The 24226-nt window shown below is 36.1% G+C and overlaps 1 protein-coding gene across 1 annotated transcript in view; it reads left to right on the top strand.

The window, feature by feature from the left end:
• The window catches only part of LOC136252782 (poly [ADP-ribose] polymerase tankyrase-2-like), a 49183-nt gene that overhangs the window by 8558 nt on the left and 16399 nt on the right, over nucleotides 1-24226 (top strand). The window contains exons 3-6 of the mRNA XM_066045349.1: nucleotides 306-369; nucleotides 443-736; nucleotides 13532-14274; nucleotides 15704-15808. Coding sequence (XP_065901421.1) covers nucleotides 306-369; nucleotides 443-736; nucleotides 13532-14274; nucleotides 15704-15808 — 1206 coding nt within the window. The remainder of the gene's footprint in view (nucleotides 1-305; nucleotides 370-442; nucleotides 737-13531; nucleotides 14275-15703; nucleotides 15809-24226) is intronic.

Raw genomic sequence — 24226 nt, 5'->3', positions numbered from 1 at the left:
AGTTGTTTGTTTTCCATACAGCAACAACAAGCACTTTGAGGGCTTCCATAAAATATTTATACTTTGTTTATGTTAATGTGCTTGTGAATGAAGACACACAATAGTGTGTCATGCGGCCAAGTACAACCGATGCTGTTAATGCCAATCAAATCTAGTGATGTGTTTTTCACCCTGGGAGGCTGCACCCTTTTTCACAGCTTGGTTGTTATGGAATAGATGTACTTAAGCACATGATCTACCTTGTTACATATTGGGATTATGATAGTGACTATATGTGTAAATGGTTTATACAAAGGTACTTACAGGTGTCATTTGTTGCAGTAATGAAGAGTTCCACTTATGTGATGGATGAACTTCCAACACCAAGAGGTGAGGTCATTCTTTGTAGAATGTATACAATACAACAGTGAAATGTTCAATTGTTAGTGTATACTATGTACAGATCGAGATTTTCCTACTCCAAAACAAATACGCAACTTTTTAAAACCTGAAGCCAGTGGAGTAGCTGTACAATGGTATGATCTTGGAATACAACTACTAGATGATAAAGGTGGTACTGGTGTACTGGATGCTATAAAGGCTAACCATCCAAATGATGTTAACACTTGTTGTAATAAGATGTTTGTGAAGTGGTTAAGAATGAAACCTGATGCCGCTTGGAGTCAACTAGTTACTGCACTGAATAGTATTGGCATGGGTGTAGTTGCAGCACAACTAAAGAAACAACTGAGAACAGGTATATAGCACATGCACTCCATAGCTATGTGCACAGTGTATACAGTGGTTATCTTAACCCTGTAGTAGTCTCAGATAATGGTAAAAGTGTTCAGATAAGTGAATCAGTTGGGTAAATGAATTATATATTAGCTCTGAACATGATGGCTTAAAAGTTTTGATTAGATATATAATAAGCCATAATGTGTCTTTTATGGAATGCCGTTGTGGACAAAAATCCAATTTTAAGTTCTATATATCAATGTTTAAGTATTATATATTATTATGTGTCAGTATGCACACTGTGCATGTCCATTTCACTACATGTATACTACTGCTTTAACTATAAATTGTCTATCATGAATGTCCATTTTTACTTCAAAAGTGTTATACTAATAAATAATCCATTTCATTAAGGCAACTTTTTGTTCATTTTTCACTTCAACTCTCAATTGTCCATTTCAATAGTCCAACTTTTTGTTCACTTTTCACTTCAACTCTCAATTGTCCATTTCAATAGTCCAACTTTTTGTTCACTTTTCAATTCAACTCTCAATTGTCCATTTCAATAGTCCAACTTTTTGTTCACTTTTCACTTCAACTCTAAATTGTCCATTTCACTAGTCCAACTTTTTGTTCACTTTTCACTTCAACTCTCAATTGTCCATTTCACTAGTCCAACTTTTTGTTCACTTTTCACTTCAACTCTAAATTGTCCATTTCAATAGTCCAACTTTTTGTTCACTTTTCACTTCAACTCTAAATTGTCCATTTCATTAGTCCAACTTTTTGTTCACTTTTCATTTCAACTCTCAATTGTCCATTTCAATAGTCCAACTTTTTGTTCACTTTTCACTTCAACTCTCAATTGTCCATTTCAATAGTCCAACTTTTTGTTCACTTTTCACTTCAACTCTCAATTGTCCATTTCAATAGTCCAACTTTTTGTTCACTTTTCACTTCAACTCTCAATTGTCCATTTCAATAGTCCAACTTTTTGTTCACTTTTCACTTCAACTCTAAATTGTCCATTTCACTAGTCCAACTTTTTGTTCACTTTTCACTTCAACTCTCAATTGTCCATTTCACTAGTCCAACTTTTTGTTCACTTTTCACTTCAACTCTCAATTGTCCATTTCAATTTTCCAACTTTTTGTTCACTTTTCACTTCAACTCTAAATTGTCCATTTCATTAGTCCAACTTTTTGTTCACTTTTCACTTCAACTCTCAATTGTCCATTTCAATAGTCCAACTTTTTGTTCACTTTTTACTTCAACTCTCAATTGTCCGTTTCACTAGTCCAACTTTTTGTTCACCTTTCACTAATTGTCCATTTCACTAGTCCAACTTTTTGCTCACTTTTGACTTCAACTCTCAATTGTCCATTTCAATAGTCCAACTTTTTGTTCACTTTTCACTTCAACTTTCAATTGTCCATTTCAATAGTCCAACTTTTTGCTCACTTTTGACTTCAACTCTCAATTGTCCATTTCAATAGTCCAACTTTTTGTTCACTTTTCACTTCAACTTTCAATTGTCCATTTCACTAGTCCAACTTTTTGTTCACTTTTCACTTCAACTCTCAATTGTCCATTTCAATAGTCCAACTTTTTGTTCACTTTTCACTTCAACTCTAAATTGTCCATTTCACTAGTCCAACTTTTTGTTCACTTTTCACTTCAACTCTCAATTGTCCATTTCACTAGTCCAACTTTTTGTTCACTTTTCACTTCAACTCTAAATTGTCCATTTCAATAGTCCAACTTTTTGTTCACTTTTCACTTCAGCTCTAAATTGTCCATTTCATTAGTCCAACTTTTTGTTCACTTTTCATTTCAACTCTCAATTGTCCATTTCAATAGTCCAACTTTTTGTTCACTTTTCACTTCAACTCTCAATTGTCCATTTCAATAGTCCAACTTTTTGTTCACTTTTCACTTCAACTCTCAATTGTCCATTTCAATAGTCCAACTTTTTGTTCACTTTTCACTTCAACTCTCAATTGTCCATTTCAATAGTCCAACTTTTTGTTCACTTTTCACTTCAACTCTAAATTGTCCATTTCACTAGTCCAACTTTTTGTTCACTTTTCACTTCAACTCTCAATTGTCCATTTCACTAGTCCAACTTTTTGTTCACTTTTCACTTCAACTCTCAATTGTCCATTTCAATAGTCCAACTTTTTGTTCACTTTTCACTTCAACTCTAAATTGTCCATTTCATTAGTCCAACTTTTTGTTCACTTTTCACTTCAACTCTCAATTGTCCATTTCAATAGTCCAACTTTTTGTTCACTTTTTACTTCAACTCTCAATTGTCCGTTTCACTAGTCCAACTTTTTGTTCACCTTTCACTAATTGTCCATTTCACTAGTCCAACTTTTTGCTCACTTTTGACTTCAACTCTCAATTGTCCATTTCAATAGTCCAACTTTTTGTTCACTTTTCACTTCAACTTTCAATTGTCCATTTCAATAGTCCAACTTTTTGCTCACTTTTGACTTCAACTCTCAATTGTCCATTTCAATAGTCCAACTTTTTGTTCACTTTTCACTTCAACTTTCAATTGTCCATTTCACTAGTCCAACTTTTTGTTCACTTTTCACTTCAACTCTCAATTGTCCATTTCAATAGTCCAACTTTTTGTTCACTTTTCACTTCAACTCTCAATTGTCCATTTCAATAGTCCAACTTTTTGTTCACTTTTCAATTCAACTCTCAATTGTCCATTTCAATATTCCAACTTTTTGTTCACTTTTAATTCAACTCTCAATTGTTCATTTCACTAGTCCAACGTTTTGTTAATTTTTCGCTTCAGCTGTCTATTGTCCATTCACTAGTCCACCTTTTTGGTCATTTTTCACTTTCAAGCAAGGGCGTAGGAACCAGCAGGGGCAAGGGGGCCGGATCCACACACTATTTTCAAAAGCATGTTTTGGCCCCTACCCACTTTTTGGGCCAGATAGCCAAAGCTACACACACATACCTCCATACGAGAAGCCATACAACCACCATAGCAAAACTCACTGGAATTTTTGTATAAACCGCATGGTGAACTGCAAGTAAACACCTAAGCCATTCAACTTATGCACACCTTTATAACCAAGTTTTACTCAACTAATATGAGAAGTGTTGTTTGGTTAAATGGCTAGGGCATGTGCTTCATAACAGTTGGGTAGTGGGTTCAAGTCCCAGATGGAACAACTGTTCTTTTTTTTTTTTTTTTTTGCTTTGGCAATCTTTTTAGCTACTCCTTTTTTTTTCATTGCTTTTGGCTACAACTTTTTAATCTGTGCTTTTTGCACCTTCTTTGAAGCAGCATTGTTATGTGTACTTTTTCATGTTACATGTTTAACTATAGCTAAATACCAACATTTTCACCTAGTGCTTTTATGGTAGCATACATGCAGGTGAATGATGATGACATTACAGTTGTAGGGCGTAGGGAACTGTATAAATATTCCTTTAGTGCATTAGCTGGAGTTTACATGATTCAGTGCCTTTTAGTATGTTTGCTTTGTATACTAAAATAGTGTAACTACTAACTATATGGGCAATAAAATTTGACATGCAAAAGTGACATTCTATCACCCTACTTGGATATGTAACATGTTCACTGACTAGGGCAAACACCTTTTCAGCTTGGTACAACTGGTTTTGTCTTCTGTCATTGTGTAGATTTCATTTCACCTCATCCATCTAGCTTATATTGCATGACTGTACCAGACATGGGGCCAAGTACATTTAAAAGTACTTAGGTAAAGTACAAGTACTCCAGCAGCAATCAAGAGAGTACTTAAGTAAAGTACAAGTACATACTGGAAGTACTTAAGTAAAGTACAAGTACTGTAGTAAAATATATGCTGTATTCAGTGTATTGTAGTATGTAAGTGTACCTAGGGGGGTTGGTTTTTGTCAACCATTCTCTCTCTTAAACTCTTAAAATTCACTGACTTGAACAGCAGCCTTGTTTTTGTTTGCCAGAATGCTATGACATCATTAATCGTGGCAACATGGTACATAGTAAGGTTGGGGAAGGCAGTAGAAGAATCGCAAAAAGTTGTAAACTGCACCTTCACCCACTGTGTACAAACTACGTACAATGTTTGCAGTACTTACAAGTACTTAAAAGTACTTTAAGTACTCAAGTACATACAAGTACTTAGCAAAGTACTTGAGTATAAGTACATTGGGGAAATTAAGAAAGTACAAGTACTTTCAAATCTGTACTTAAGTGTACTTAAGTATAAGTACTCATGTACTTGGCCCCATGTCTGGACTGTACCTTTTTTCAGTTTTCAGTGTTTTTAAGCTTTATGTCACTGTACATAATAGCCGTGTCCATTGCACGTGCATGCAATGTTGATTCATTTAGGATGGTACAAATAGCTACCAAACTTTTTAATACAAAGTCTCATGTTAAAAAGTATAGCTACTGACTAGAGCAGTATTATAATAGTCATACATGTATATGATAAGATTGAGTTTCCTTTAATGTCACAGTTCTCTCTTCTGCACTTATATAACAGCTTCAAACACCAAGTGTTAAAGTATGTACTAGCAATAAGGATTGCCTGTTCAACATATGTGCACGCTCACATGCATAATTTCAGTGCACTAGATATATCTACTTTAAATGCGACAAAATAATGCATGCATATGCTATACATTATACTGTACATGAAATTAGCACTGCATATCGATAGCTTGGTTCCCATTTTAAAAACTTATTATTGCATAGACGGTACTGCACTTAGGGCAGGTACCAATGGTATGTACTATAAAGTGATAGTACCAGCCATGCATAATGTTGCCGGAATGTGTGGTTATCAATGTGTGAATTTTAGTTAATCTGGAAATAGTCCTGCGCGTAGAGCAGGTAATAATGCTAGTAATAAATAAATAAATATTATAGTATTTTTGTTACCATGGTTACTGGGAACTTAGCTGGTATTATTCTTGTGTTGTGCAATGTGTGGGGTTTGGCATATAACATTTTTGCATTACTGATGATACTGCTTGCATTGCCATCTGTCTGGCATACAATTTTCCCATTAAGTACATAAAGCAAAGATTGGCATAAAAATCTTCCCTTTAGAGTAAAAGGGTAGCATAGTGTAAAATCTTTCCTTTAGACCAAAATACAATGTACCTTTAAAATTAATACTCTATTGTGTGCAGTCAAAGAAGTTGTAGCAACTCATGATGAGCATTTGTATTATGATAAACACCTTACTATTCAGGGCGGATGTGTGTGTGTGTGGGGGGGGGAGCTTTGGGGGCTGAAGCCCCCCTTCACTTTTAGGCTTTACTTGATCAATATGCTGAGGATTATAATGAAATTTTGTCTTAGCATAATTTATATGATCATTAATAATACAAATACTCATAAAACCACCTTATAAACATCTTAATTTCCAAGGTATTGTCAGTGGATTTATGCTAAAGTTTATGCAACAAGGACCATGCTAAAGTTTATGCAACAAGGACCCGGATCAGCATAGGATAGGCCTGAGCCTATTATGCTTTTGAAATTGCCTATTATGCTTTTGAGCATTGCTCCGAAATTTCCCCTATTATGCTCCAATTATGCCCAGTTGTGTACCATTATGCTCCAAATATGCTCATATAAAATTGTGTCTTGATTGCTCTATTAGAGTACCTAATGCATCTGTGAACGTTCTATTAGAATATTTCATTATGCGGTGACTGTTCTATTAGAGTATATCGATCTTCAACTAATCTTTTCTTCACAACGTAGCTGTAAATCTGATCTTATCATGTTTGCACACTATCCCATTCTGCATCATGCAAAATAGGCAGAGTTTCAGCTTCTCACATAACTAATGCACAAAATTTTGTCTAATATGCTGGCATTATGCTGATGCTTTTGGCTTCCTATTATGCCCCAAATTATGCTGGCATAATCGGCGCAGGCCTAGCATCGGAGGTTTACAAGATCAAGACACTTAAATAGAGCAGTCACCAAACTACTCTAATAGAACATTCACTGAAAGCATATAGTTGGTTCTGTTATGGAATTTTTACAAATTGCCTGCACCTATGCATGCAGTGAAGTGCATTGATCTGTTTAAAAGGCTTGATTCATCTACTTGTGTAGGTAATATGCATGGCAAGACTTAATTCAGATACACAATTTCCATTGCAAATGCTCTCAAATTCAATCTTGTATCATTCAAATTTCACTTTCAACATTATTATTCTAACATGCACCTTTTGTTGTGCAATTGTGAGAGGGTGCATCATGTGCTTGGTTGTCTGTACCTACCCAAATTTTACAAAATGTTTCAGAGAGCCATACCTATAATCTAAAGGCAGTATATAAAATATCTACTGCCAGAAAAATGTGGAAATGTCTCCAAATTGCAGTATTTTATCATCTATTTTTCAGAAATTTCCTGGGGATGGGGGGGCATGCCCCCAGATCCCCCTAGTTCCAGCATGCCTTTGCACACCTCCACCCAAGAGATTAATACCTTGAGTTAGCCACCCCCTTTTATAAATCCTAGATCGGCCCCTGCTGATCCAGGACATGCCCCCCAGGAACATTCCTGGGGGGGATTTCCTGAGGGGCATGTCCCCCAGGAAATTTCTGAAAAATAGATGCTAAAATACTGCAATTTGGAGACATTTCCACATTTTTCTGGCAGTAGATATTTTATATACTGCCTTTAGATTATAGGTATGGCTCTCTGAAGCATTTTGTAAAGTTTGGGTAGGTACAGACAACCAAGCACATGATGCACCCTCTCACAATTGCACAACAATAGGTGCATGTTAGAATAATAATGTTGAAAGTGAAATTTGAATGATACAAGATTGAATTTGAGAGCATTTTCAATGGAAATTGTGTATCTGAATTAAGTCTTGCCATGCATATTAACTACACAAGTAGATGAATCAAGCCTTTTAAAAAGACCAATGCACTTCACTGCATGCATAGGTGCAGGCAGATTTGTAAAAGTTCCATAACAGAACCAACTATATGCTTCCAGTGAATGTCAGAGTAGTTTGGTGACTGCTCTATGTAAGTGTCTCGATCTTGTACACCTCCGATGTTGATCCGGGTCCTTGTTGCATAAACTTTAGCATAAATCCACTGATATTACCTTGGAAAGATGTTTATAAGGTGGGCTTATGAGTATTTGTATTATTAGTGATCATATAATTATGCTAAGACAAAATTTCATTATAATCCTCAGCATATTGATCAAGTAAAGCCTAAAAGTGAAGGGAGCCACCCCCCTGGATCCTCCCCTGAATAGTAAGGTGCAAATGCTCATCATGAGTTGCTACAACTTCTTTGACTGCACACAATAGAGTATTAATTTTAAAGGGTACATTGTATTTTGATCTAAAGGAAAGATTTTACACTATGCTACCCTTTTACTCTAAAGGGAAGATTTTTATGCCAATCTTTGCTTTATGTACTTAATGGGAATATTGTACGCCAGACAGATGGCAATGCAAGCAGTATCATCAGTAATGCAAAAATGTTATATGACAAACCCCACACATTGCACAACACAAGAATAATACTAGTTATGTTCCAGGTAACCATGGTAACAAAGATAATATAATATTTATTTATTTATTATTTGTAATCTACAGGACTCAGAATTGAGTATTATGGTACATGTAAATGTGTAAGTGATTAGTTAAATAAGTAATTTTCTAAAGTAATTTGAATTTGTCCAAGTCTGGTGATGTAATAATTTGATTTTTGCGGGTGTTCCAAAGTCGGATGGTGGAGGGAGGGAGGGAGGTAACCATGCTTTACAGGACTGCATACAGATCAACAAGAAAATTGGCATAGACACCTTCTAAGCAATTAAATTACAGACCTGTGGTAGCAATAATTGCTTACCTATATACAAATTTACAAATTATAATCTACAATAATAATTACAAGGGGTAGACAGAGTACAATGTCTGAAGCAACTTACACCCAGTGGCCTGGGTCTAAAGTTGCTGCAAAGAAATGTAAGTGTACACCAGACACTTATAAACTTGCCACTATTCAAGGCAATGCAATATGTATACTGTATACCTAGCTGAATTCTCTCTAAAGGATGATTAACCTAGCTAAATTGTCTAGAGGGTGACTTTAATTTAAACCTAGCTGAGCTCTTTACAGGATGGCTTTCAACCTAGCTTAAGTCTCTATAGGATGATTTTTAACCTATGTAGCTGAAGTCTCCACTGCATGACTTTTAACGTAGCTGAACCTCTAGAGAATGACTTTCAACCTAGCTGAACTCTCTACAGGATGATTTTTAACCTATCTACTGGATGACTTTTAAAATAGCTGAACTCCCTAAATGATGATTTTAACCTAACTGAATTGTTTACAGGGTGACTTTTAACCTTGCTGAAGTATCTACAGAATGACTAGTTGAACCCTCTGCAGGGTGACTGTTAACTTATCTGAGCTCTCTACAGAATGACTTTTTACCTATGCAGCTGAACTATCTACAGGATGATTATTAACCTAGCTGAACCTGCTACTGGATGACTTTTAAAATCCCTAAAGGATGATTTTTAAACCTATCTACAACATGGCTTTTCACTTTGCTGAAGTATCTACGGAATGACAACCCAGGGTGGCTGTTATAACTTCTCTACAGAATGACACTAGCTGAACTCTCTACAGGATGACTTTTAATTTATAGCTGAACCCTCTAAAGCATGACATTTAACCTTCTCTACAAGGTGACTTTACCTAGCTGAACTCTCTCTAAAGGATGACATTTAATCTAACTAATTTGTCTACAGAGTGATATTTAACCTAACTGAAGTGTTTACAGGGTGACTTTTAACCTAGCTGAACTCTCTATAGGATGGTTATTAACCTAGCCGAATTGTTTACAGGATGACTTTTAATCTAGCTGAGCTCTATACAGGATGGCTTTTAGCCTAGCTGAGCTCTATATATATATACAGGATGGCCATTAACCTACCTGAATTGTCTACAGGGTGACTTTAAGCTTAACTCTCTATTGGATGACTTTTAACCTAGCTGAATTCTCTACAGAGTGACTTTTAATCTTGGACTCTGACTTGTTATGTATCTACAGGAGGTTTATTATAGTGTAACTGAACTCTTTACAGGGTAACTTCAAACCTAGCTGAATGCTTTAATAGAGTTATTTATTTCTAGTTGACTGCTCTATAAGGGTGACTGCTCTATTAGAGTATCTCAAATTATTATTGTAATAATTGCAGAACCTCGCAAGCGAGTATAAATGCAATATGCGTTACAAACGTCATTGCATAATTAAATTGGCAAACATGTCGATTGCAGTTTTATTGAGTAGTTTGTTCCATATAACGTTCTAGTAGCTGGAAAGTAACTAAACTTGTATGAATCTATCCTTGTAAATGGCACTGTGAGTTTGTAATCATGACCTCTGGTGATTCCAGTGATAAGTAATCAGGTAAGTTTAAATCTACAATTTGGTTGATTGTTTTGTACATCATTTGTAGTCTAATTGTGTCTCTACAATGGTTAAGGCTGTTCCATTTCATTTTATTAATCAGCACGCCTCTGCAGTGCTACTGAATACAGGGGTTTTGCTATGATAATTGTTGATACAGCAATAGTACTTCTAGCTAGACTGCCACTAATGAAGTTAAATTGGTCAAAAGGAGGAGTTTCAATTGAAATCACTGAACTTCATTGTAGTTTAGCTATATATATATATATATATATATATATGTATAATTCACCTCGGCTGGAGGCTCCGCCAGCATTGTTGAGCAAATGTAAACCCTTTGTTTCTGCAAAACACACCTCTTTGTTTTGGTATTTAAGAATTCATTTGTAAATCCAATTCACACAATAATTCGTGCCGTCACAGACCAACAATGACCGAGAAATTAGAATAGTGAAATGTGTGGGGTCATGGATGAAATCTTGATAGCTACTAACATCTAGAAATCTTCACTATTTTCTCCATGGTCTTCTGGAAATGCCTATAAAATAATGCTGAAATCTTGAAATCCTTGTCGTGAGGTCTTGAAATTCTGAAGGTAATATCAGCTGGTTGCAGATCCCTTGGTCAAATGGACAAGAAGTTGTCAGTTAAAATGAAAAGAAAAAAAATTAAAGAAGGAAATTGGACTCTTGAAAGTGAAATATGACCAAAAAGTTGGACTAGTGAAATGAATAATTGAGAGTTGAAGTGAAAAGTTGGACTATTGAAATGGAAAGTTGAAAGTTGAAGTGAAAAATGAACAAAAAGTTGGACTATTGAAATGGAATATTGAAGTGAAAAGTGAACAAAAAGTTGGACTATTGAAATGGACAAATGAGAGTTGAAGTGAAAAATGAACAAAAAGTTGGACTAGTGAATGGACAATTGAGAGTTGAAGTGAAAAATGAACAAAGAGTTTGGACTATTGAAGAGGAAAATTGAGAGTTGAAGTGAAAAGTGAACAAAAAGTTGGACTAGTGAATGGACAATTGAGAGTTGAAGTGAAAAAGGAACAAAGAGTTTGGACTATTGAAGTAGAAAATTGAGAGTTGAAGTGAAAAGTGAACAAAAAGTTGGAATATTGAAATGGAAAATTTAGAGTTGAAGTGAAAAGTGAACAAAAGTTGGACTATTGAAATGGACAATTGAGAGTTGAAGTGAAAAGTGAACAAAAAGTTGTACTATTGAAATGGACAATTGAGAGTTGAAGTGAAAAGTGAACAAAAGTTGGACTATTGAAATGGACAAATGAGAGTTGAAGTGAAAAATGAACAAAAAGTTGGACTAGTGAATGGACAATTGAGAGTTGAAGTGAAAAATGAACAAAGAGTTTGGACTATTGAAGTGGAAAATTTAGAGTTTAAGTGAAAAGTGAACAAAAAGTTGAACTATTGAAATGGACAATTGAGAGTTGAAGTGAAAAACGAACAAAAAGTTGGACTAGTGAATGGACAATTGAGAGTTGAAGTGAAAAATGAATAAAGAGTTTGGACTATTGAAGTGGAAAATTGAGAGTTGAAGTGAAAAGTGAACAAAAAGTTGGAATATTGAAATGGACAATTTAGGGTTGAAGTGAAAAGTGAACAAAAAGTTGGACTATTAAAATGGACAATTGAGAGTAGAAGTGAAAAGTGAACAAAAAGTTGGACTATTGAAATGGACAATTGACAGCTGAAGTGAAAAGTGAACAAAAAGTTGTACTATTGAAATGGACAATTTAGAGTTGAAGTGAAAAATGAACAAAAAGTTGGACTAATGAAATGGACTATTAGTGTAACAATACTTTCGAAGTAAAAAAGGACATTCATGATAGACAATTTATAGTTAAAGCAGTAGTATACATGTAGTGAAATGGACATGCACAGTGTGCTGACACACAATAATAATATATAATACTTAAATATTGATATATAGAACATAAAATTGGATTTTTGTCCACAATGGCATTCCATAGTCTTTAGTGCAATTTGAAATGCTTCCAATAGGTTGCTACACATTACTTTAGCCAACAGGTAGCTTTTGGCATACAGCTGTATGTGCAATGCAGTTCTCCTTTATTCTTTTTTGTGTCTCATTTCTTTTTTTCACATTTAGCACAAGGTATTGATTTACACTAGTGCATCAATGGGTTTGTTTGTAGCCTATCATGATTTGATTTGTTTGCTTAAACTCTGGATTTTGGCCAAGGCCGTTATTCCATTCACACGCATAGTTACACACATACAAGAACAAAAAGAAAGCAATATGCTAAAGCACAACATAACTATACAAGCAAAACATAATAATATGCACCATACAATAAATAATCATATACTGTAAGTTGTTATGGAAGGAAGACAAGTTTTGAAAAAGATCATTTGGAAGGGAGTTCTAATAGGAAGTTACTTTTTGACAGAAAATTGTTGATGAAAGGTAATCTGCTGAAGAGGGTCGTGGCAAACTGTGGGGGACATCTGGTGTTATAGGAATGTAGGGATCCAAATTTGTGTAGGAGGGTCTAATGTTTATTTGCACTTTATCATGTACAAATAAACAAGAATCATTTGATAGAAATATATGAATGATAGAGACTGCTGCATGTACTGAAGCACCACAATCTTTTGTAACAAGTTACATGTTGTGCTACTTCTAAAGACCAGGCACCCAGTAAATTTATAGTTTGTCTATCATGTTTTCATATGCAAATTATCTACACAAAGCCAAAAGGCCTCATGGCTGCTCTTAATTTTTGTTTGCATTTGCAGGGGATACCCTCTCTTTCAGCTTGAGAAGATACACCATTCCTGGTAGCTTGCAAGGCCTATTATGTTGTTTTTCTGTTGTTATATGCCTGTTACAGCATGTTGGCTAGCCCCTACTAAACTGTTTCACCTGGTTTCCATTACTGGCCACACCCTCTCCAAGTAAACATATGGCAAGTGGAGCTTTAATCTAGTACGTAAATGGCCTTTATTTTATTGAATGAAATTTAATATCTTCTGGAGCTCAAGATCTGCTTGCTCATGTGGATGTTGGACAAACGTACCAATACATAGATACGCACACATGGTTTTTGCCAAACCAATTTCAGGAAACCAGGCGTGCATTCACTACCGGTGCCTTCCTTTGGCTGAATGTGGGTGTGCACCTGGTAAATGCTTGAACTGCTTCCATGGTGCATGATTTATTACCATTAAAATATAAGATGCTTTTTTGTCTGTAGCTACATTGAGCTCAAATCCAAAAGGTCATGTTTTGCGAAATTATATGTCACATTTACTGTGCATGTATGGTAGGTATATTCTGTATAAGTTGTAGTAACAAATTTGTTACATTTACAGATGAAGACAATACTGATGTGGCAAAGAATAGCAGCAATCCGTTGTCACCTACAACCTTGATAACCACACCTCATCAAGCCAGTATTGAGTTTGGTTTTCTGTTGTCAAATATTATTGGAGAATTAAAATGCAATGAACAAGATAATTTAAATACTATTAAAAATGTTTGCAGTTTCCTTACTATCAAAGATAGTCCAGCTGTATTGCTATTTAATGAAGAGCAGCGCAAGGCCATAGATACATGTAATGATATTAGAACATTGTTTACTGATAATCTTCGTGGTTGTTTAAGATGGGATGACTTTTCATTGCTAAGGTTTCTTGTTCAGTCATTAGAGTCTTCTGAACATTGTGAAGCAATGCTAAACCAGTTTGAAGAAAAAATAGACAATCAAATGAAATTGCAACAAATCTATGAGCAGTGTATGCAGGAGAAAAGAGATATTCCTGATGGCTATGATAAAATGGTTGCTATTGTACGTGGTAAAATATTCTCACGTATAACAAAGGAAGAATATGAAAAATTAAAAAAATTTATAACTTTCCATTTGGGGGTAAAGTCTTATGTAATCCCTCCATTTGACAAAGCAGCTCATTCTTCTTTAGTACTAGAATATTTTGTTCCAGTGACAGCTATCTTGCATTTAGTAGAAATGGCTATCGAGAATATGGATAACTTTGTTAAGGAATCATTTGTGTATTTGAGGATTTCTTTGACCGTGATATTTGATCTAAGACAAAATGTAAGTTGATTGATATGATAAACTGTACTTTTAAAAATCAAAGCTATGTGCTCCTTTTCGTCTCCCTACTTTAAATATTTTGCTCACATAGTGCTAAAAACCAGCTTTCCTGCTAACAATGCTATATACAGGAGTGGATCCAGACTTTTTAAAAAAGGGGGTTCCACTCTGGAATTGCAACTTCAGCCTAGCTGTAAGTCAAAGACAAAAAAAAGGTTATCACCTGCTGACAATAACTGCCCTTCACCATAGTACATAGATATCCTCACCAACTATATTTCCATATTTATAACTCCACATGTAGCTTGCAATGCTACACTGCTCCTCTTAAGAATACTGTGACTGCTGTATTAGAGTATCTCGATCTTGGCTGCTCTATTAGAGTATCTTGAGTAAGACAGCTAGACTCTTTCAAAAGGAGGGTTCCATGGAATCCTTTGAACCCCCGCCCCTGATATAGCTTTTCTCTGTACCTGCCTCATTGCAGCCTTGTAGTAAATGACAAAATCATTCCAATTAATGGAATTATAAAAAAAAGTAGATTGATTAAAAATTGGAAATTTTAAAGGTAAGAGTAGCGATTGCTAAAAAACCCACAAAACAAGAAAGGATTGCTGGGGTGCATGGTAATGTAAACCATGGACATCCCAATAGAAGAGTCAAAATGGGGATTTGTGGTTTACATTACCACTCCAGCAATCCTGTTTTGTGGGCATTTCCTATTCCCCCCTTTTATCTATGTATCTTGTTTCTACCTGTACATTTACACTGAAATTGGCACCTTTAGAAGAGTAACTAAAACAGTTCATTTTGAAAGAGTTTCTGATGAGATCTGAAAATTTGTTTGATATGTAAAGCAAAAGATAATTTGAATGAACTTATATGGCTTCAACTAATTAGAAATGGCTTTATAATTTAGTTTAAAATTTCCAAACTGCCCTAAGGTTATGTGGCACTAATGTAGTATACTGCAACCTCCACAGAACTATTGTAGTATAGCCCTGTGGGAAAATCCCTACATTTGTATGTTATAATATTTATTTTGTTCAATGTCAATGTAAGGATTTTCCCACAGGGCTATGTTATAATACCATCATTCATATCTCTTATTTCTCTAGTTGGGATCTTTATATTTTTAATTACACCAGTAATTAGTTAACTATTAGTTGAGGAAACAAACTATAATAGAAGAAATTGTCTAGACCTCTATTTAGTTAAATTGATAATTAAATAAGTGCTACAAGACCTTAATTATTCATGCAGTGGCTGTGAAATTATAAACTTGTATAAAATTGATTTTCATTAGTGATGTGTTAGAAACAGGTATGTTGCACTATGTTTTACAATTTTAATCTAGTCAACCATTTGAACATGGCATTTATCTAATAGCCACTGCATGCTAATATTTACATAGTTGTTGTTACTACAGGAAAGGAGGCATAAACAACTACTAACAGCAGCTGAGTTTGGTTATGTTGGTGTTGTGAAGACGCTGATACACAGAAAATATGTTTGTGTGAACATCACTGGTGAAGTTAGTCCAGTTTTATTAACATGATATTGTATACCCAATTAATAGAGAGCAGCACTGTATAATATAATTATGATCATGTTCTTCCTGTTCAGTAATGTCACTCAATCATTTTCATTTCATGATATGACAGCTTGGCATTATTGCATGGTTATACATATTCAAACACAACCTTGCCTTCAGAGTTACCCAAAGCACTTTCAATAGTTTCTATAGAATTTTAAAAGAAATATTCAACTAATTTTCTACTAACTGACTGATGCCTTATGGTTAACACTACAGGCTTGATTTCTTCACTGTTCATCGTTTTGCCAATCACAACAGCTGCAATATAGTTATGTGACCTGCTGAGTGAAAACCAGCCGTTCTCGCAAAATTCTATTTTGCCATAAAACTGTATTGAAATACAATAGTGTTCTACATGAAAAATTTACAAATACTTTAATTGCATTTGAAATTAAGCTCAAATCAAAAAAAACAACCTATATACCACTGAATTTACCTGTTTATAATTATGGAGAGTAAGAAAATATTTGTTTCGTGTTTGCACAACAAAGGATACGTGAGCTATGAGTGTTTTTTTTTTATGATGCGGTAAAAACAATGTTCACCATTATCATTTCTTAGCTGGAATGGCGTTCTTCTTTGTCAACACAGAGGAGTACAGGGAAAACACTATACCTTGATTGATTTGCCAGGACATGGTGCACAGATTGAGCCAAGTCCCTTGTTCATGATTTGTTTCAATGATGAGTTATGATTGATTATCTAAGCACCTGCAGGGCTGCCCAGAGAAATTAAGGGGCCCAGGGCAAAGAGTTAAAGTGGGGCCCCTGGGGAAAGGAGGGTTTCACTCTGAATCACTACTTTAGCCTAGCTGTAAGTGGAAGACCCCAAAAAAGGTCATTACTTGCTAACAATGACAATAGCCAACTGTATCTCCTTATTTATAAGCTTGCTACACTGTTCCTCTGAAGAATATTGTGATTGCTCTATTAGAGTATATAGATCTTGACTGCTCTATTAGAGTATATCGATCTTTAAAACAGGTATTTAACAGGCCCTTGATGGGCCACCTGGGCCCCCTTTGAGGCTAAGTCCTGGGGCAAAATGCCCCAGCTCTCCCCCATCCCGTGGGTGGCCGTGAGCGCCTGTAATATATTTCTTGTATTGTTGCTGTAGAAATTGTGTTTATCACTGTTCCAACTGTCAAGTGCTATAACTCCAAGACCATTGATCACAAAAGGCTGAAACTTTGGCTATCCACTTCTTTGTTACTATAGATCACAGAGATGCAATAAAATGAAATTTGAGGAATGTGCGAAAACAGCTGGTTTTTGCTCAGCCGGTTGGTCACATATACATCATGGACTTACCTTTGTCCTCCTTTGTGTCCCATTTCTTTCTCCACTACTGCGTAAGTGTTGGTTTGCTGGTAGTGCTTATGGCTTCTTGTAATACTGTGTATGACTTGACAATGCTTGGGAAAAGTGCACCATGCAAAGGCATGCAAATCCAAGGGTTTTTAATGGACATGTCACAGATAAAATTATCTTTGATATTGAAAATGATCTATTTTGACACAAAACTCCTTCTGCAGTCAAAATATTGTGTCTTTTTGTTACCATTTATATACTTGCACTACTGGACCCATGTCTAGCAATAGAAACAATATGTAGTCAATATTGTGGCCATACAATATTATACTATAGTACATTTGAACTGAAGAAAGTTGAATGGGCATGCACATACAGTGGTAAGGTACGCAGTGAATAAACTGAAAGGGACAGAGTTCGATCCTCCTAACTGACTTTTTAGGTGCATATTTTTGAGAAATCTTTTGACTGTTTCATTAGAGTAGTGCCTTTTTAGTGGAAAGTGTTCAGCTGTTTTTCCAGCAGGTAATCAAGGAGTCTTTGAGGCAATTCATTGGTAAATTTCCAATGGCTGAATGTTATAATCCTCTATGACTGTAACCAGGATACATATGTCATGTGATGCTATGACTCACTGATGAGGTGTTCATGTGAACTGGTGTTTTAAGAGAAAATAAGTTATTAAGCAGGTCAGTTATTAAGCAGGTCAGTGATGTGGTTGTAAACCCTATATCACTTGACAAACGTATGAGAGGTTCCAGTTGTAATTTGGAAAGGGATCACACAAGCCTGGCTTGTGCAATACATTATCAACAGTTCTTTGTATAAGTAATAGTTAGAGACTACTACGAGGGTCTTTGTGATTTTGAAAATGCAAGAGGTTTTTTTAAAGCCACGAAGATCTGAGTGGGCAGTCTCTAACTGACTTAGAAAATGGTGTTGATATATGTAGATTGATTGTGGGTTGAGTAAAACATTATATCTTGCACAAAATGTAAACCCACAATCACTTTCTACATTGTTATATATAAAAGGAGGCTCATTGATCTGCTCTGCCTCCTGAGGGAGGCATATATACCGTACGGAAGAAAACTTTGGTGATCAAAAAGTTTTGCGAATTTACAATAGTGGAATTTTGGCGAATAAAAGTTTGGCGAATCAGTAATTAACTTCGTGATTCTAATTAAAGCTCAAAATATAAGCTCAGCTTGTGCTGTTTGTGCCCAGGTGCAAGTGTGATTCCGTTTTGTGATTTAGCGAAGATGAAAACAATGGGATTTTCTGTGGAGTCTATGATTTGTGGCTATCATGAATATAAAAGTATTTGTGAGAATCCAAGCATTGGTGGAAGTTTGATCTGCGAACGAGAGATTGACAATTGCTATGACACCCATGCCGTGGCAATTAAGAAAACCATCGAAGGAGACATTAAAACTGTTGGGCACGTCCCAAGAAAAATTTCTGCCATATGTTTGATATTCATCAGGCGTGGTGGTAGTGGTTCCCGGAAAGATACTCATCTGATTTGCCACAAGGTGGACTTGAAATACCTTGCATTTTGAAGTCCGCTGCGAGTAATTTAAATGAAGCAGGCAAGGCGAGGCGACAGTTAGAATCTACATTACAAACATGTACTTTCGAATGTACTGGTACTACAATGCCGTCAAGCGAAGTTGTTGCATCAATGGTGAGTAACCAAAGTGAAGATCAGTCTTCAAGCTCTACACCCATTGACAGTGATGTTCCAATTGATTCTCCGGCTCCAATATTAAAGATAGATGACTGTTTATCAGATCTGAGTGTAGATATTACAGAAAGTTGTAGTGTTGACGAGCCACCAGCCAAAAAGCAAAAGATATTTGATGCTAAGAAAATCATCATGGGAGAAGAGAGCTCTCAGATATTGAAATCAATTATGCTCAGCGATTACTAAAGGAGAAGCATCCAAAGATTAATGGGCTCCGTACAACATTGTATAAAGGAAAAATTCCAGAAATTGAGGATAGTGTTCAGATTGTACATTGTTCAACATGACACCATTGGATAACTGTTTCTACCATTAACTGTAAGGAAGGTGAAGTTAGAGTGCTTGATTCTGTTTTCACTAACTGTGACAAAGAAACTGAGGCAGTCATTCGTGGTCTGTATCAACGTGAAACAGAAAATATAAGGATCATTATGAGCAGCTGTCAAAAACAAATTGGTAGAAAGGATTGTGGATTGTTTGCAATAGCATTCGCTGTGGTCTTGGTATTTAATAAACGCCCTAGTAAACTGAAATTCATGCAACAAAAGATGAGGTCTCACTTAGTGGAATGTTTTACAAAACAAGAGATGACGCCATTCCCATGCGCTCGCAAGTAACATTAATAACAATCACTTTAATTTGTAAACATTTGCTGTTGCTACATTTCTAATCAATTCTTTTAATTGTATTCTTTCAAATTAATAATAATGTTGCAATCATTGGAAAAGAGTTTATAACAATCATGCTATATAGTCTATTAATATACATAGCAACTAGATGCAAGAAGCAATCCCAGACCCCTTGACCATTAATGATAATCTCTGGGTTGTTCTTTACATACTTTGTAACTACATGCAGACACAATCCAACTTGCACTCAGTGGCTTTACGGCACTCATTTTCAAGTCGATGGGTTTCCTCTGTCCCTCTCAGCTTTGTTGGCATACTTGGTGGGCATGTCAATGCTGAAACTCAGCACGAAGTTGGTTTTTCACTGCCTTGTTCACACTGACATCAAGGGGCTGCAAACGATCAGTGCAGTTAGGTAGAACAAGCACCACGTTGATGTTGTTGCGATCCAATTGTGTGAGAAAGGCTGAGGTGCACTGAGCCTTAAAATTGTCAAAATAACTAAGGCTGGATAATCTTCAGAAAGATTAAGACTCTCCCTTTTCTCTGCAATATATGGAATCAGGACATTGTCAAAATATTCTGTCATTGTCTCCTCATTAGACCAGTGGTTAGCGGAGTATGTGATGTGTCATTTTTTTGGAAATTCATATTTAAGCAAGCAGCGTGGAGTTGTACCTTGATACATTATCTGGGAAGGCAAGAAATCTCTGTCAAGTGTACCAGCCAATACTGCTGTGAGCTGTCTCTTATCATCTTTCCCAATGACTTCAACTCTTTTACTTCCCTCAGTCTCCATAGTCCAATCCGAGGTTGGCACAATATTTAAGCCTGTTTGGTCAAAATTAATTACTAGCTGTGCTGGAATTTCATCCATTACTATTACGTTCTTGATTTCCAGCAAATAATCAGACTTCAATTGTGCAGCAAAATTTTCCATGGTGACTTTAGCCTTTGTAGTTGCTTTGCGTTTAACAAAACCCATTCGGTGAAGTACATATTGTGCCCAGCCTTTGTTCAGATCTACTCTTGACAACAAGCTTGCATCTTCATGCATCAGAATACCTTCAGCACATGACATGACTACTGTGGTATTAACAGCTGTTCCAGTAGATCTCATATAGGTGACATATTCTCTGACTTGCTTATCCAGTTCTTCTCCTATCTTCAGGGGATGGTCATTTTTTTTTGAAGAAAATTCTTCAAACTCTTTTTCACTGGGAACATCACCCTTGACTTGCAGATACTCTATTCCACAGCCCTCCGGGCAACTAGCAGTTTTTGAGCTGACGTTAGTTTCTGATATGGTCCTCTGCTGCTTTTCTTACAATCGGCTGACGTATCTATTATGTCAGTAACTCGTTCGTTTACCGAAACGATCTCTCCCGTCGAAATTGATGAGCTTAATGGCCCTGTAGGATCTGGTAAAACACTTGCAGAGGGACGAACCTTACTGTCAATATGCTTAAAATACTTTAGAATCGACATGACATATCAGATTCAGTACACACGTGTTTGTTCACGAGATCTTGCACGAGATAATCTTAGAATTTGGTGGTCAAAAACTTTGGCAAATCATTATTGATTTGCCAAAGTTTTTGATCGTCAAAGTTTTCTTCCGTACGGTAGATCAGTGATCAATTGTGAGATCTGCAATGCCACTCAGTAGAGGTGAACTGATATGGGGTTTTGGCATACACCGATATCCGATATTGATGCCACCAAAAGAATCCGATAACCGATAGTTGATTCGATATTTACATTATAGTTTTAATCAAACAAAAGTGTAAATTTACCTACCGTACAACAACATGTGAATGTATCCATTGCTATACTCTGCCTGTGGTGGTATACAGCTTGGGTTTCTATTGTGCAATCCAGATAATTAGGTACCCGCAAACATTTTAATGTATACTCCCATGAAGCCTTATGGATATTTCTGCATTACTCCGCATTCTAATAGCTTGTGAGAAAGCTGGTACAGCAAGTTTCCCTGGTTATCCTGTGACCCTTCTTTTTAGTATACAAAGCTACTCTATAACTGCTTCATTTGTAGACTATGTTAAGCTTTCCAGCAACAAATACTAGAATCACGTGTATTTGTATGGCTTTTCATAGCGTAGTGCTTGTTGCAGAGTGAACAATAAGCCAATGGCACTAAAGAGCCATAAGGATAACATAGAAAACCAATGCATAATCCGTTTATGTACAAACTATTGCTACTGTATAAATATCGGTGCGATATCGGTCCTCCTACTGTTCCAATACCAGAAATTTGAGGTCATGGGCCTGCTGATTAAAAATGAAATTGACATACAGTGTTGTATTGGCAATACATCTCAAATAGTTGTGTACAATGTCCGCTTTGTAGTGGAGGTAATGGAATATGTATAAATAGAGGCTAAATGACCCATTTGGTAGGATTGAAGTCCGTCTACATGTGGCAATGCAGACTATGGTTCAGTAGGCCCAAATTTATGGGTTTAACATACAATAGACTCACTCACCCTACAAAGTCGGTTTAATCTGTATGTAACCAATCGTTTTCACCTTATGATTAACATGTAGGCTAAAATCTTCGCTAAATACAGCCATCTACTTGTGGTTCCAGGCCGTCCATAAATGTACAGCGATGCTCCAACAAATTAGAAACTGCTTTAGTCTTTGACGTATTGCCTACGTCATTCGTCATTAATAGGCAAATCCAGCACTCACCTTACTTAGAAAGCTCAATCCAACTAATTATAGGTGTTCTGTTTTCTCCCGCAAGTAAACTACGAAAGTAGTAGCTAGCTGAAACTGGCGCCAATGAGTCTACTTTTCAGGGTATATTAAAATCACTTACATCGAGCTAGAAAAATGCTTGTAATAAAATCAGCAAATTATGATGGGTGTTGTTTTAAACTAAGGAGTTTTGAGCACGTACACAGTGCAAAACCTAGAGCATGCTCTCATCTAGGGGGTCTGGGGGCATGCCCCCACAGAAGATTTTTCAAAAATTTACCCATCTGAGGTTAAATCTGGTGTAAATTTGGACCAAAAATTGCTTGACTAGTTACGCTAGTGATAATAACAAAGCAAAACGACTGAAGTATGATGTGATAGACCAGCTTCCTACAGGACAAGACACTTATGGTGTACTTGTTGTGATACAGACTACATTATAGTCAATCAACTCAATTAATTTAAAAATGCAATAACACGCACACATGCATGCACATTATAAACAATCATCAGTTTAGTTGGTGACTTGTGGCTTCCTGATGAATGGTTTTGTATAGACGAGCTGCAGGCTATAAAGGAACATGTACTTGTAAATTACAACAGAAATTGGAAAAAAGAAAGAAAGAAACAAACAGTTTATATCTCACAGAATGTTCCTTAACTGAGAAAGTTAAAGCACACAAACAGTTATTTCGAGTATCCCTTTGATGTGGTTAACACTCTAGGTATAAATGTGCCATGATTAAACCATGCACACGCACATGTGCAAGTACGTGTGCACGCACGCACGCACGCACGCACGCACGCACGCACACACAGACACAGACACACACCTACATACACAGTATGGCTTTGAAGTGTAGTAAGTGGAAGCAAATTTTGAGGTTAGTGCAAGATAATATTGTGGTTAGGAACTAACTGGCTTCAAACCCTTTGGAATGTGTTGGTTTCAATCATTAGACATTTATTCCAACATATGCATTGCTTTAAAAGCATCGCATTCAAAAGTGATTGTATTATTTGAATATTTTACACAGGTTGCCTACACTAATGCACACGACCAAAAATGTACTAAATTTCTGGTAATGCTGTACCGATACCAATATTAGTAAAAATTACTGTATCGGTGGCCAATATTTTAACCAATCCAATTATCGATACACCTCTACCACTTAGCATATCAGTGATCGTTAGTGAGGCGTGCTGTGTGTTGACTCCCTCAACTGGAGATAGGAGGTCTTGCATAGCATGCTTTGAAGTTTAGTCATTAATGAAGTATTTAAAATCCAACAGATACCTGTGGGTAGATATCTAAACTGGTTAGATGCCCATGACAAATTTTGTGACATGCGTTGTGTGTTTTGCTGGATTCCAGTCACAATAGCCACCAGAAATCATTGTAGAGTGCATCACTGGATAATAAAGATGATCATATTCATCTAGGAAGCCTACCAGTGAATTATTTTAGCACTAATTTGATCAGGAAGCTGCCATTGCTGGCAATGAAATGACTAGAGCCACACAAGCCATTGTCTAAATTGATTATTGCCCAAATCCACGGTATCATCACTATTTTAGAGACCTTCTGAATGGCACATAATCACCTCAGGCTTCACCCTCGGTGATTATTGTGCCATTCCTCAGGTCTCTAAAATAGCAAAGATACCTATGACTTATGCAAAAAACCTCTCCAGAGGTCTCTAACCATTTTTGGAAAACCTCTCCAGAGGTATATTAGGGATTTTAAAGACCCAATTTTCTCCCAAGATCAAAGGATTTTATGCATACCAATTTGTAAATCTAGGAAACTGCTACTGGCAAAGTTGGGAAATCATTGGTGGGAAGTAATATTGAGTGTAATGCTGACATAGTACTATAACTGTATTTTTGATACTGAGGAACATAAACTTTGCACATTCTGGTTGAAAATTATCAAGATAATCTA

The sequence above is a fragment of the Dysidea avara genome, chromosome 4 (genome assembly GCF_963678975.1).
Source record: "Dysidea avara chromosome 4, odDysAvar1.4, whole genome shotgun sequence".
Taxonomy (NCBI): Eukaryota; Metazoa; Porifera; class Demospongiae; order Dictyoceratida; family Dysideidae; genus Dysidea; species Dysidea avara.
The sequence above is the reverse complement of the archived record's forward strand: the minus strand, read 5'-3'. Positions and strand labels throughout refer to the sequence as shown.